Genomic DNA, 16,458 nt, shown 5'->3' on the forward strand with positions numbered 1-16,458 from the left:
TGTGTGTGTGTGTGTGTTCTTTCAGAGCTGTGGACTAATCCTGTGTGCAGACCTGCTTTGGGACCAAAGATTTCTGCTGTTTTAATAAGAAATGATGTGAAATCAGATCAACTTTCAGTGTATGAACAATGTTAGGCATCAAGTCATGAAACCAGGAAGAGTTGCATCACAACGGTCGCCCATCAGCAGCTGGTCACATGACCGCCCATCCCTCCCCAAATGGCCTCCGCTGAACACCCGCCAACCCAGTACAACCCCGCACCTGTCTGCTGGTCCCAGTACAACCCCGCACCTGTCTGCTGGTCCCAGTACAACCCCGCACCTGTCTGCTGGTCCCAGTACAACCCCGCACCTGTCTGCTGGTCCCAGTACAACCCCGCACCTGTCTGCTGGTCCCAGTACAACCCAGCACCTGTCTGCTGGTCCCAGTACAACCCAGCACCTGTCTGCTGGTCCCAGTACAACCCAGCACCTGTCTGCTGGTCCCAGTACAACCCAGCACCTGTCTGCTGGTCCCAGTACAACCCAGCACCTGTCTGCTGGTCCCAGTACAACCCAGCACCTGTCTGCTGGTCCCAGTACAACCCAGCACCTGTCTGCTGGTCCCAGTACAACCCCGCACCTGTCTGCTGGTCCCAGTACAACCCCGCACCTGTCTGCTGGTCCCAGTACAACCCAGCACCTGTCTGCTGGTCCCAGTACAACCCCGCACCTGTCTGCTGGTCCCAGTACAACCCAGCACCTGTCTGCTGGTCCCAGTACAACCCAGCACCTGTCTGCTGGTCCCAGTACAACCCAGCACCTGTCTGCTGGTCCCAGTACAACCCAGCACCTGTCTGCTGGTCCCAGTACAACCCAGCACCTGTCTGCTGGTCCCAGTACAACCCAGCACCTGTCTGCTGGTCCCAGTACAACCCAGCACCTGTCTGCTGGTCCCAGTACAACCCAGCACCTGTCTGCTGGTCCCAGTACAACCCAGCACCTGTCTGCTGGTCCCAGTACAACCCCGCACCTGTCTGTTGGTCCCAGTACAACCCAGCACCTGTCTGCTGGTCCCAGTACAACCCCGCACCTGTCTGCTGGTCCCAGTACAACCCAGCACCTGTCTGCTGGTCCCAGTACAACCCCGCACCTGTCTGCTGGTCCCAGTACAACCCCGCACCTGTCTGCTGGTCCCAGTACAACCCCGCACCTGTCTGCTGGTCCCAGTACAACCCCGCACCTGTCTGCTGGTCCCAGTACAACCCCGCACCTGTCTGCTGGTCCCAGTACAACCCAGCACCTGTCTGCTGGTCCCAGTACAACCCAGCACCTGTCTGCTGGTCCCAGTACAACCCAGCACCTGTCTGCTGGTCCCAGTACAACCCAGCACCTGTCTGCTGGTCCCAGTACAACCCAGCACCTGTCTGCTGGTCCCAGTACAACCCAGCACCTGTCTGCTGGTCCCAGTACAACCCAGCACCTGTCTGCTGGTCCCAGTACAACCCAGCACCTGTCTGCTGGTCCCAGTACAACCCAGCACCTGTCTGCTGGTCCCAGTACAACCCAGCACCTGTCTGCTGGTCCCAGTACAACCCCGCACCTGTCTGCTGGTCCCAGTACAACCCAGCACCTGTCTGCTGGTCCCAGTACAACCCAGCACCTGTCTGCTGGTCCCAGTACAACCCAGCACCTGTCTGCTGGTCCCAGTACAACCCAGCACCTGTCTGCTGGTCCCAGTACAACCCAGCACCTGTCTGCTGGTCCCAGTACAACCCAGCACCTGTCTGCTGGTCCCAGTACAACCCAGCACCTGTCTGCTGGTCCCAGTACAACCTAGCCGTCGTCCCTTTCAAACTGCATGAAGATCCAACGTCGGAGTCTTAAAGACCAGCAGGTGGGCAGGAAGGTGGACTTCAGGCTAGCTAACCTGGTGGAGGAGGAGCCAAGTCGAGCTACTGGACAGGGTCTGGGTCTAACGGGGTCTGGGTCTAACGGGTTCAGGGACTAACGGGGTCTGGGTCTAACGGGGTCTGGGTCTAACGGGGTCTGGGTCTAACGGAGTCTGGGACTAACTGGGTCTGGGTCTAACGGAGTCTGGGACTAACGGGGTCTGGGACTAACGGGGTCTAGGACTAATGGGGTCTGGGAATAACGGGGTCTGGGTCTAATGGGGTCTGGGACTAACGGGGTCTGGGTCTAATGGGGTCTGGGACTAACGGGGTCTGGGTCAGACGGGGTCTGGGACTGATGGAGTCTGGGACTAATGGGGTCTGGGACTAACGGGGTCTGGGTCTGACGGGGTCTGGGACTGATGGAGTCTGGGACTAATGGGGTCTGGGACTAACGGGGTCTGGGACTAACGGGGTCGGGGTCTGACGGGGTCTGGGACTGATGGAATCTGGGACTAACGGGGTCTGGGACTGATGGGGTCTTGGTCTGACGGGGTCTGGGTCTGACGGGGTCTGAGTTTAACGGGGTCCGGGACTGACGGAGTCTGGGACTAACGAGGTCTGGGACTAAAAGGGGTCTGGGAATAACGGGGTCTGGGACTGACGGGGTCTGGGTCTGACGGGGTCTGAGTTTAACGAGGTCTGGGACTAATGGGGTCTGGGACTGATGGAGTCTGGGACTAACGGGATGCGGACTGATGTGGTCTGGGACTAACGGGGTCTGGGACTAACGGGGTCTGGGTCTAACGTGGTCTGGGACTGACAGGGTCTGGGACTAATGGGGTCTGGGACTGATGGAGTCTGGGACTAAAGTGGTCTGGGTCTGACGGGTTCTGGGACTGATGGAGTCTGGGACTGATGGGGTCTGGGACAAACGGGGTCTGGGACTAACGGGGTCTGAGACTAACGGGGTCTCGGACTAACGGGGTCTGGGACTGATGGAGTCTGGGACTAACGGGTTATGGGACTGATGGAGTCTGGGTCTGATGGGGTCTGGGACTGATGTGGTCTGGGACTAACGGGGTCTGGGACTAACGGGGTCTGGGACTAACGGGTCTGGGACTAACGGGGTCTGGGACTGATGGAGTCTGGGACTGATAGGGTCTGGGACTAACGGGTTATGGGACTGATGGAGTCTGGGTCTGATGGGGTCTGGGACTGATGGAGTCTGGGACTAACCGGGTCTGGGACTAACGGGGTCTGGGACTGATGGGGTCTATGACTAACGGGGTCTGGGACTAACGGGATCTGGGACTGATGGAGTCTGGGACTAAAGTGGTCTGGGACTAACGGGGTCTGGGACTAACGGGATCTGGGACTGATGGAGTCTGGGACTGATGTGGTCTGGGACTAACGGGGTCTGGGACTAACGGGTCTGGGACTGATGGAGTCTGGGACTGAAGGGGTCTGGGACTAACGGGGTCTGGGACTAACGGGATCTGGGACTGATGGGGTCTGGGACTGATGGGGTCTGGGTCTGACGTGGTCTGGGACTAATGGGGTCTGGGACTAACGGGTCTGGGACTGATGGAGTCTGGGACTGATGGGGTCTGGGACTAACGGGTTCTGGGACTGATGGAGTCTGGGTCTGATGGGGTCTGGGACTGATGTGGTCTGGGACTGATGGGGTCTGGGACTGATGGGGTCTGGGTCTGACGTGGTCTGGGACTAATGGGGTCTGGGACTAACGGGGTGTGGGACTAACGGGGTCTGAGACTAACGGGGTCTCGGACTAACGGGGTCTGGGACTGATGGAGTCTGGGACTGATGGGGTCTGGGACTAACGGGTTCTGGGACTGATGGAGTCTGGGACTAACGGGATCTGGGACTGATGGAGTCTGGGTCTGATGGGGTCTGGGACTGATGTGGTCTGGGACTAACGGGGTCTGGGACTGATGGAGTCTGGGACTGATGGAGTCTGGGACTGATGGGGTCTGGGTCTGACGGGGTCTGGGTCTGACGGGGTCTGGGACTGACGGAGTCTGGGATTAATGGGGTCTGGGACTAACGGGGTCTCGGACTAACGGGGTCTGGGACTGATGGAGTCTGGGACTAACGGGGTCTCGGACTAACGGGGTCTGGGACTGATGGAGTCTGGGACTGATGGAGTCTGGGACTAACGGGTTCTGGGACTGATGGAGTCTGGGACTAACGGGTTCTGGGACTGACGGGGTCTGGGACTAACGGGATCTGTGACTGATGGAGTCTGGGACTAACGTGGTCTGGGTCTGACGTGGTCTGGGACTAACGGGGTCTGGGTCTGACGTGGTCTGGGACTAACGGGATCTGTGACTGATGGAGTCTGGGACTAACGTGGTCTGGGACTAACGGGATCTGGGACTGATGGAGTCTGGGACTGATGTGGTCTGGGACTAACGGGGTCTGGGACTAACGGGTCTGGGACTGATGGAGTCTGGGACTGAAGGGGTCTGGGACTAACGGGGTCTGGGACTAACGGGTCTGGGACTGATGGAGTCTGGGACTGAAGGGGTCTGGGACTAACGGGGTCTGGGACTAACGGGTCTGGGACTGATGGAGTCTGGGACTGAAGGGGTCTGGGACTAACGGGGTCTGGGACTAACGGGATCTGGGACTGATGGGGTCTGGGACTGATGGGGTCTGGGTCTGACGTGGTCTGGGACTAATGGGGTCTGGGACTAACGGGGTGTGGGACTAACGGGGTCTGAGACTAACGGGGTCTCGGACTAACGGGGTCTGGGACTGATGGAGTCTGGGACTGATGGGGTCTGGGACTAACGGGTTCTGGGACTGATGGAGTCTGGGACTGATGGGGTCTGGGACTAACGGGTTCTGGGACTGATGGAGTCTGGGACTAACGGGTTCTGGGACTGATGGAGTCTGAGTCTGATGGGGTCTGGGACTGATGTGGTCTGGGACTGATGGGGTCTGGGACTGATGGGGTCTGGGTCTGACGTGGTCTGGGACTAATGGGGTCTGGGACTAACGGGGTGTGGGACTAACGGGGTCTGAGACTAACGGGGTCTCGGACTAACGGGGTCTGGGACTGATGGAGTCTGGGACTGATGGGGTCTGGGACTAACGGGTTCTGGGACTGATGGAGTCTGGGACTAACGGGATCTGGGACTGATGGAGTCTGGGTCTGATGGGGTCTGGGACTGATGTGGTCTGGGACTGATGGAGTCTGGGACTGATGGAGTCTGGGACTGATGGGGTCTGGGTCTGACGGGGTCTGGGTCTGACGGGGTCTGGGACTGACGGAGTCTGGGATTAATGGGGTCTGGGACTAACGGGGTCTCGGACTAACGGGGTCTGGGACTGATGGAGTCTGGGACTGATGGAGTCTGGGACTAACGGGTTCTGGGACTGATGGAGTCTGGGACTAACGGGTTCTGGGACTGACGGGGTCTGGGACTAACGGGATCTGTGACTGATGGAGTCTGGGACTAACGTGGTCTGGGTCTGACGTGGTCTGGGACTAACGGGGTCTGGGTCTGACGTGGTCTGGGACTAACGGGATCTGTGACTGATGGAGTCTGGGACTAACGTGGTCTGGGTCTGACGTGGTCTGGGACTAACGGGGTCTGGGTCTAACGGAGTCTGGGACAAATGGGATCTGGGACTAACGGGGTCTGGGACTGATGGGGTCTGGGACTAACGGGGTCTGGGTCTGACGGGGTCTGGGTCTGACAGGGTCTGGGTCTAACGGAGTCTGGGACTGACGGGATCTGGGACTAACGGGGTCTGGGACTGATGGGGTCTTGGACTAACGGGGTGTGGGACTAACGGGGTCTGGGTCTGACGTGGTCTGGGACTAACGGGGTCTCGGTCTGACGGGGTCTGGGTCTGACGGAGTCTGGGACTGACGGGGTTTGGGACTAACAGGGTCTGGGACTGATGGAGTCTGGGACTAACGTGGTCTGGGTCTGACGTGGTCTGGGACTAACGGGGTCTTGGTCTAACGGAGTCTGGGACTGACAGGGTCTTGGACTAACGGGGTCTGGGACTGATGTGGTCTGGGACTAACGGGGTCTGGGACTAACGGGTCTGGGACTGATGGAGTCTGGGACTGAAGGGGTCTGGGACTAACGGGGTCTGGGACTAACAGGGTCTGGGACTGATGGAGTCTGGGACTGATGGGGTCTGGGTCTGACGTGGTCTGGAACTAATGGGGTCTGGGACTAACGGGGTGTGGGACTAACGGGGTCTGAGACTAACGGGGTCTGGGACTAACTGGGTCTGGGACTGATGGGGTCTGGGACTAACGGGGTGTGGGACTAACGGGGTCTGAGACTAACAGGGTCTCGGACTAACGGGGTCTGGGACTGATGGAGTCTGGGACTAACGGGTTCTGGGACTGATGGAGTCTGGGTCTTATGGGGTCTGGGACTGATGTGATCTGGGACTAACGGGGTCTGGGACTGACGGGGTCTGGGTCTGATGGGGTCTGGGTCTGACGGGGTCTGGGTCTGACGGGGTCTGGGACTGACGGAGTCTGGGACTGACGGGATCTGGGACTAACGGGGTCTGGGACTGATGGAGTCTGGGACTAACGGGTTCTGGGACTGATGGAGTCTGAGTCTGATGGGGTCTGGGACTGATGTGGTCTGGGACTGATGGGGTCTGGGACTGATGGGGTCTGGGTCTGACGTGGTCTGGGACTAATGGGGTCTGGGACTAACGGGGTGTGGGACTAACGGGGTCTGAGACTAACGGGGTCTCGGACTAACGGGGTCTGGGACTGATGGAGTCTGGGACTGATGGGGTCTGGGACTAACGGGTTCTGGGACTGATGGAGTCTGGGACTAACGGGATCTGGGACTGATGGAGTCTGGGTCTGATGGGGTCTGGGACTGATGTGGTCTGGGACTGATGGAGTCTGGGACTGATGGAGTCTGGGACTGATGGGGTCTGGGTCTGACGGGGTCTGGGTCTGACGGGGTCTGGGACTGACGGAGTCTGGGATTAATGGGGTCTGGGACTAACGGGGTCTCGGACTAACGGGGTCTGGGACTGATGGAGTCTGGGACTGATGGAGTCTGGGACTAACGGGTTCTGGGACTGATGGAGTCTGGGACTAACGGGTTCTGGGACTGACGGGGTCTGGGACTAACGGGATCTGTGACTGATGGAGTCTGGGACTAACGTGGTCTGGGTCTGACGTGGTCTGGGACTAACGGGGTCTGGGTCTGACGTGGTCTGGGACTAACGGGATCTGTGACTGATGGAGTCTGGGACTAACGTGGTCTGGGTCTGACGTGGTCTGGGACTAACGGGGTCTGGGTCTAACGGAGTCTGGGACAAACGGGATCTGGGACTAACGGGGTCTGGGACTGATGGGGTCTGGGACTAACGGGGTCTGGGTCTGACGGGGTCTGGGTCTGACAGGGTCTGGGTCTAACGGAGTCTGGGACTGACGGGATCTGGGACTAACGGGGTCTGGGACTGATGGGGTCTTGGACTAACGGGGTGTGGGACTAACGGGGTCTGGGTCTGACGTGGTCTGGGACTAACGGGGTCTCGGTCTGACGGGGTCTGGGTCTGACGGAGTCTGGGACTGACGGGGTTTGGGACTAACAGGGTCTGGGACTGATGGAGTCTGGGACTAACGTGGTCTGGGTCTGACGTGGTCTGGGACTAACGGGGTCTTGGTCTAACGGAGTCTGGGACTGACAGGGTCTTGGACTAACGGGGTCTGGGACTGATGTGGTCTGGGACTAACGGGGTCTGGGACTAACGGGTCTGGGACTGATGGAGTCTGGGACTGAAGGGGTCTGGGACTAACGGGGTCTGGGACTAACAGGGTCTGGGACTGATGGAGTCTGGGACTGATGGGGTCTGGGTCTGACGTGGTCTGGAACTAATGGGGTCTGGGACTAACGGGGTGTGGGACTAACGGGGTCTGAGACTAACGGGGTCTGGGACTAACTGGGTCTGGGACTGATGGGGTCTGGGACTAACGGGGTGTGGGACTAACGGGGTCTGAGACTAACAGGGTCTCGGACTAACGGGGTCTGGGACTGATGGAGTCTGGGACTAACGGGTTCTGGGACTGATGGAGTCTGGGTCTTATGGGGTCTGGGACTGATGTGGTCTGGGACTAACGGGGTCTGGGACTGACGGGGTCTGGGTCTGATGGGGTCTGGGTCTGACGGGGTCTGGGTCTGACGGGGTCTGGGACTGACGGGGTCTGGGACTAATGGAGTCTGGGACTAACGGGTTCTGGGACTGATGGAGTCTGGGTCTTATGGGGTCTGGGACTGATGTGGTCTGGGACTAATGGGGTCTGGGACTAACGGGGTGTGGGACTAACGGGGTCTGAGACTAACGGGGTCTGGGACTAACTGGGTCTGGGACTGATGGGGTCTGGGACTAACGGGGTGTGGGACTAACGGAGTCTGGGACTAATGGGGTCTGGGACTAACGGGGTCTCGGACTAACGGGGTCTGGGACTGATGGAGTCTGGGACTAACGGGTTCTGGGACTGATGGAGTCTGGGTCTGATGGGGTCTGGGACTGATGTGGTCTGGGACTAACGGGGTCTGGGACTAACAGAGTCTGGAACTGATGGGGTCTGGGACTGACGGGGTCTGGGACTGATGGGGTCTATGACTAACGGGATCTGTGACTGATGGAGTCTGGGACTAACGTGGTCTGGGTCTGACGTGGTCTGGGACTAACGGGATCTGTGACTGATGGAGTCTGGGACTAACGGGGTCTGGGTCTGACGTGGTCTGGGACTAACGGAGTCTGGGACTAACGGGATCTGGGACTAACGGGGTCTGGGACTGATGGGGTCTGGGACTAACGGGGTCTGGGTCTGACGGGGTCTGGGTCTAACGGAGTCTGGGACTGACGGGATCTGGGACTAACGGGGTCTGGGACTGATGGGGTCTTGGACTAACGGGGTGTGGGACTAACGGGGTATGGGACTAACGGGGTCTAGGTCTGACGTGGTCTGGGACTAACGGGGTCTCGGTCTGACGGGGTCTGGGTCTGACGGAGTCTGGGACTGACGGGGTCTGGGACTAACAGGGTCTGGGACTGATGGAGTCTGGGACAAACGTGGTCTGGGTCTGACGTGGTCTGGGACTAACGGGGTCTGGGTCTGACGGAGTCTGGGACTGAAAAGGTCTGGGACTAATGGGGTCTGGGACTGATGGAGTCTGGGACTAACATGGTCTGGGTCTGACGTGGTCTTGGACTAACGGGGTCTGGGTCTAACTGAGTCTTGGACTGACAGGGTCTGGGTCTGACGGGTTCTGGGACTGATGGAGTCTGGGACTGATGGGGTCTGGGACTAACGGGATGCGGACTGATGTGGTCTGGGACTAACGGGGTCTGGGACTAACGGGGTCTGGGTCTAACGGAGTCTGGGACTGACAGGGTCTGGGACTCACGGGGTCTGGGACTGATGGAGTCTGGGACTAAAGTGGTCTGGGTCTGACGGGTTCTGGGACTGATGGAGTCTGGGACTGATGGGGTCTGGGACTAACGGGGTCTGGGACTGATGGAGTCTGGGTCTGACGGGGTCTGGGACTGACGGGGTCTGGGTCTGACGGGGTCTGAGTTTAATGGGGTCCGGGACTGACGGAGTCTGGGACTAATGGGGTCTAATGGAGTCTAATGGAGTCAAATGGAGTCTAATGGAGACTAATGGAGTCTAATGGAGTCTAATGGAGACTAATGGGGTCTAATGGAGTCTAATGGAGACTAATGGAGTCTAATGGAGTCAAATGGAGACTAATGGAGTCTAATGGAGACTAATGGAGTCTAATGGAGACTAATGGAGACTAATGGAGCCTAATGGAGACTAATGGAGTCTAAGGGAGACTAATGGAGTCTAATGGAGTCTAATGGAGACTAATGGAGTCTAATGGAGACTAATGGAGTCTAATGGAGACTAATGGAGTCTAATGGAGTCTAATGGAGACTAATGGAGTCTAATGGAGACTAATGAAGTCTAATGGAGACTAATGGAGTCTAATGGAGTCTAATGGAGACTAATGGAGACTAATGGAGTCTAATGGAGTCTAATGGAGAGTAATGGAGACTAATGGAGTCTAATGGAGTCTATTGGAGAGTAATGGAGTCTAAGGGAGACTAATGGAGACTAATGGAGTCTAATGGAGACTAATGCAGTCTAATGGAGACTAATGGAGTCTAATGGAGACTAATGGAGACTAATGGAGTCTAATGGAGACTAATGGAGACTAATGGAGTCTAATGGAGACTAATGGGGTCTAATGGAGTATAATGGAGACTAATGGAGTCTAATGGAGTCTAATGGAGTCTAAGGGAGACTAATGGAGTCTAATGGAGACTAATGGAGTCTAATGGAGTCTAATGGAGACTAATGGAGTCTAATGGAGACGAATGGAGTCTAATGGAGTCTAATGGAGACTAATGGAGTCTAATGGAGACTAATGGAGACTAATGGAGTCTAATGGAGACTAATGGAGTCTAATGGAGACTAATGGAGCCTAAGGGAGACTAATGGAGTCTAATGGAGACTAATGGAGACTAATGGAGTCTAATGGAGACTAATGGAGACTAATGGAGTCTAATGGAGTCTAATGGAGTCTAATGGAGCCTAAGGGAGACTAATGGAGTCTAATGGAGACTAATGGAGTCTAATGGAGTCTAATGGAGACTAATGGAGACTAATGGAGTCTAATGGAGTCTAATGGAGTCTAATGGAGAGTAATGGAGACTAATGGAGTCTAATGGAGTCTATTGGAGAGTAATGGAGTCTAAGGGAGACTAATGGAGACTAATGGAGTCTAATGGAGACTAATGCAGTCTAATGGAGACTAATGGAGTCTAATGGAGACTAATGGAGACTAATGGAGTCTAATGGAGTCTAATGGAGACTAATGGAGACTAATGGAGACTAATGGAGTCTAATGGAGTCTAATGGAGACTAATGGGGTCTAATGGAGTATAATGGAGACTAATGGAGTCTAATGGAGTCTAATGGAGACTAATGGAGTCTAATGGAGTCTAATGGAGAGTAATGGAGACTAATGGAGTCTAATGGAGACTAATGGAGTCTAATGGAGACTAATGGAGTCTAATGGAGACTAATGGAGTCTAACGGAGTCTCATGGAGACTAATGGAGACTAATGGAGTCTAATGGAGTCTAATGGAGAGTAATGGAGTCTAATGGAGACTAATGGAGTCTAATGGAGACTAATGGAGACTAATGGAGTCTAATGGAGACTAATGGAGTCTAATGGAGACTAATGGAGCCTAAGGGAGACTAATGGAGTCTAATGGAGACTAATGGAGACTAATGGAGTCTAATGGAGACTAATGGAGACTAATGGAGTCTAATGGAGTCTAATGGAGTCTAATGGAGCCTAAGGGAGACTAATGGAGTCTAATGGAGACTAATGGAGTCTAATGGAGTCTAATGGAGACTAATGGAGACTAATGGAGTCTAATGGAGTCTAATGGAGTCTAATGGAGAGTAATGGAGACTAATGGAGTCTAATGGAGTCTATTGGAGAGTAATGGAGTCTAAGGGAGACTAATGGAGACTAATGGAGTCTAATGGAGACTAATGCAGTCTAATGGAGACTAATGGAGTCTAATGGAGACTAATGGAGACTAATGGAGTCTAATGGAGTCTAATGGAGACTAATGGAGACTAATGGAGACTAATGGAGTCTAATGGAGTCTAATGGAGACTAATGGGGTCTAATGGAGTATAATGGAGACTAATGGAGTCTAATGGAGTCTAATGGAGACTAATGGAGTCTAATGGAGTCTAATGGAGAGTAATGGAGACTAATGGAGTCTAATGGAGACTAATGGAGTCTAATGGAGACTAATGGAGTCTAATGGAGACTAATGGAGTCTAACGGAGTCTCATGGAGACTAATGGAGACTAATGGAGTCTAATGGAGTCTAATGGAGAGTAATGGAGACTAATGGAGTCTAATGGAGTCTAATGGAGTATCATGGAGACTAATGGAGAGTAATGGAGACTAATGGAGTCTAATGGAGACTAATGGAGTCTAATGGAGACTAATGGAGTCTAATGGAGACTAATGGAGTCTAACGGAGTCTCATGGAGACTAATGGAGACTAATGGAGACTAATGGAGTCTAATGGAGTCTAATGGAGAGTAATGGAGACTAATGGAGTCTAATGGAGTCTAATGGAGTATCATGGAGACTAATGGAGACTAATGGAGACTAATGGAGTCTAATGGAGACTAATGGATATATCGTTGACATATTATTCATTTTTTATTGAAATAATGTTGATACTTTATTGACACATCATTGATATATTATGGACATATTGATATATTATTGACAAATTATCGATATTTTATTGACATATCATTGATACATTATGGACATAATATTAATGATTACACACCCAGGACTATGAGCTGAGCAGTTGTCATGGCAACTCCTGCATCGCTGATGGCGGTACAGGTGAACAGTCCACTGTGAGACCGTGTGACGGTGGAGATGCGAAGCGTGTTGTTGATGAACAGGAGGCCGTTTACAAATAAACTGTTGGTTGTGTTCTTCAGCTTCTGAAAAAAACACAAACCACCAATGAAACAAAGAGTCAAAAACAGACACACAGTTCACCTGTCTCGGCTCACCTCGATGTGTGGGTGTGTCCATGTGACAGTGTATAGGTGGGAGGGGTTACTGGCCTGACAGGTGACCTCAAAGGGCTCTCCTTCAAGACGGACAAACTCAGTCTGACTGACGGACAATGATGGAGGGTGGGGCAGGTCTGCAGTCAGGTAGTCAGAAACACAGGTGGTCAGACAGACAGACAGACAGATAGGTGGACAGACAGACAGACAGGTGGACAGACAGACAGACAGACAGGTGGACAGACAGGTGGACAGACAGACAGACAGGTGGACAGACAGACAGACAGATAGGTGGACAGACAGACAGACAGGTGGACAGACAGACAGACAGACAGACAGACAGGTGGACAGACAGACAGACAGGTGGACAGACAGACAGACAGACAGACAGACAGACAGGTGGACAGACAGACAGACAGATAGGTGGACAGACAGACAGACAGACAGACAGACAGGTGGACAGACAGACAGACAGATAGGTGGACAGACAGACAGACAGGTGGACAGACAGACAGACAGGTGGACAGACAGACAGACAGGTGGACAGACAGACAGACAGACAGACAGACAGGTGGACAGACAGACAGACAGATAGGTGGACAGACAGACAGACAGGTGGACAGACAGACAGACAGACAGGTGGACAGACAGACAGACAGACAGACAGGTGGACAGACAGACAGACAGACAGACAGACAGGTGGACAGACAGACAGACAGACAGACAGGTGATACATACTGCGGATCAGCAGGTGGAAAGCTTTGGATCTGAACTCTCGTCCGTCCTTCCAGCCGGAACAGACGTAGCGTCCTCTGAAGGACACCTTCAGGTCTCTGATCAGGGCTCCTTTCTGGGGGTCCACGGTGACATCCATACCTGTGGGCAGGTCTCTCCTGCCCCCCTCTGCTTGGAGGCTGAGGTTCGTAAGTGATGGGTCGGTGAGCAGACACCTGAACAGGAAGTTGTCGCCCTCCTTGAGGTTTGGGACAAAGCGAGGTGTGACGAACATGGAGGAAGGGTCCGTGGGGTCTAGAAGAGGTGCAATAAGAAAAACTGGATGTTAGGACATGAAAAGCATCGCTGTGAGCAGGTGTCAGGTTCTTTCACCTGTAGGAACATCAGTTCTCACTGTATTACATCCACTACAGGGGTTTATAGAAGGAGGCGTGGCCTCTGCTGGTCTTACTTCTGATGTACAGGTGGATCCAGGTGCTGAGGTGTTCCAGACTCTGGTTGGTGTACCGACAGGTGTATGTTCCGGTGTATCTGGGAACGGCACGCTTGACCACCAGCGGGTTCAACAGTTTATCTTGGTACAACAAAGACAATGCAGTACTGGATAGCTTGACTGGCCCGTTCCCATGGCAACTGACATTGAATAAGGAGCTGTCAGTAAGAACCACATCTGATTGGTTTGGCAGGGATTTTGCATTCAGGAGGATCCTCGGATGAGAAGGATTTTCTGAAACAAGGATACAGAAAAAAAATCACAGAACCATAATCATAACACCAGAGCAGGTAGCACCATCACACCTAAAAGGTAGAACCATCACAACTGAGCAAGTAGAACCATCATACCGAACAGGTAGAACCATCACACCTGAGCAAGTAGAACCATCATACCGAACAGGTAGAACCATCACACCTGAGCAGGTAGAACCATCACACCTGAGGAGGTAGAACATCACACCAGAACAGGTAGAACCATCACACCAAACAGGTAGAACAATCACACAAAACAGGTAGAACCATCAAACCTGAGCAGGTAGAACCATCACACCAAACAGGTAGAAACATCACACCTGAGCAGGTAGAACCATCACACCAAACAGGTAGAACCATCACACCTGAACAGGTAGAACCATCACACACAACAGGTAGAAACATCACACCAAACAGGTAGAATCATCACACCTGAGCAGGTAGAACCATCACACCAAACAGGTAGAACCATCACACCAAACAGGTAGAAACATCACACCAAACAGGTAGAACCATCAAACCTGAGCAGGTAGAACCATCACACCAAACAGGTAGAAACATCACACCAAACAGGTAGAACCATTAAACCTGAGCAGGTAGAACCATCACACCTGAGCAGGTATGCAGGTAAAACCATCACACCTGAGCAGGTAGAAGCATTAGACCAAACGGTTAGAACAATCACACCAAACAGGTAGAACCATCATACCTGAGAAGTAGAACCATCACACCTGATCAGGTAGAACCATCACACGTGAGCAGGGAGAAGCATTACACCAAACAGTTAGAACAATCACACCAAACAGGTAGAACCATCACACCAAACAGGTAGAACCATCACACCTGATCAGGGAGAACCATCATACCTAAGCAGGTAGAAGCATTACACCAAACAGGTAGAACCATCATACCTGAGCAGGTAGAACCATCACACAGAACAGGTAGAACCATCACACTGAACAGGTAGTAACATCACACCAGAGCAGGTAGAACCATCACACTGAACAGGTAGAACCATTACACCTGAGCAGGTAGAACCATCACACCTGATCAGGTAGAACCATCACACCTGAGCAGGTAGAACCATCACACCTGAGTAGGTAGAAGCATCACACCTTAGCAGGTAGAAGCATTACACCAAACAGGTAGAACCATCACACAAAACAGGTAGAACCATCGCACCAAACAGGTAGAAACATCACACCAAAAAGGTAGAACCATCACACCTGAGCAGGTATGCAGGTAGAACCATCACACCTGAGCAGGTAGAACCATCACACTTGAGCAGGTAGAAGCATTACACCAAACAGGTAGAACCATCATCCCAAACAGGTAGAACCATCATACCTGAGCAGGTAGAACCATCACACCAAACAGGTAGAAACATCACACCAAACAGGTAGAACCATTACACCTGAACAGGTAGAATCATCACACTGGAGCAGGTAGAACCATCAAACCAAACAGGTAGAACCATCACACCTGAGCAGGTAGAACCATCACACCAAACAGGTAGAAACATCACACCAAACAGGTAGAACCATCACACCTGAGCAGGTAAGCAGGTAGAACCATTACACCTGAGCAGGTAGAGCCATCACACCTGATCAGGTATGCAGGTAGAACCATCACACCTGAGCAGGTAGAACCATCACACCTGACGAGGCTGAACCATCACACCTGAGCAGGTAGAACCATCACACCTGAGCAGGTAGAACCATCACACCCAACAGGTAGAAACATCACACCAAACAGGTAGAATCATCACACCTGAGCAGGTAGAACCATCACACCAAACAGGTAGAACCATCACACCAAACAGGTAGAAACATCAAACCTGAGCAGGTAGAACCATTACACCAAACAGGTAGAAACATCACACCAAACAGGTCGAACCATCACACCTGAGCAGGTAGAACCATCACACTGAACAGGTAGAACCATCACACCAGAGCAGGTAGAACCATCACACTGAACAGGTAGAACCATTACACCTGAGCAGGTAGAACCATCACACCTGATCAGGTAGAACCATCACACCTGAGCAGGTAGAACCATCACACCTGAGCAGGTAGAACCATCACACCTGAGTAGGTAGAAGCATCACACCTGAGCAAGTAGAAGCATTACACCAAAAAGGTAGAACCATCACACCAAACAGGTAGAACCATCATACCTGAGCAGGTAAAACCATCACACCAAACAGGTAAAACCATAACACCAAACAGGTAGAACCATCACACCGAACAGGTAGAACCATCACACTTGAGCAGGTAGAACCATCACACCAAACAGGTAGAACAATCACAACTGAGTATGTAGAACAATCATACCTGAGCAGGTAGAACCATCACAACTGAGCAGGTAGAACCATCATACCGAACAGGTAGAACCCTCACACCTGACCAGGTAGAACCATCACACCTGAGCAGGTAGAA

General features: G+C 53.2%; 1 protein-coding gene across 1 annotated transcript in view; it reads right to left on the reverse strand.

The window, feature by feature from the left end:
- csf1rb (colony stimulating factor 1 receptor, b) overlaps positions 1 to 16,236 on the reverse strand; it is a gene marked incomplete at its 5' end in the record, with an annotated part of 91,333 nt that extends 75,097 nt beyond the window's left edge. The window contains 5 exons of the mRNA XM_079247505.1: positions 12,304 to 12,466; positions 12,539 to 12,675; positions 13,277 to 13,567; positions 13,725 to 14,000; positions 16,197 to 16,236. Coding sequence (XP_079103631.1) covers positions 12,304 to 12,466; positions 12,539 to 12,675; positions 13,277 to 13,567; positions 13,725 to 14,000; positions 16,197 to 16,236 — 907 coding nt within the window. The remainder of the gene's footprint in view (positions 1 to 12,303; positions 12,467 to 12,538; positions 12,676 to 13,276; positions 13,568 to 13,724; positions 14,001 to 16,196) is intronic.
- Positions 16,237 to 16,458: the final 222 nt, after the last annotated feature.

This window comes from Telmatherina bonti, assembly GCF_933228915.1.
Source record: "Telmatherina bonti genome assembly, chromosome: 10".
Taxonomy (NCBI): domain Eukaryota; kingdom Metazoa; phylum Chordata; class Actinopteri; order Atheriniformes; family Telmatherinidae; genus Telmatherina; species Telmatherina bonti.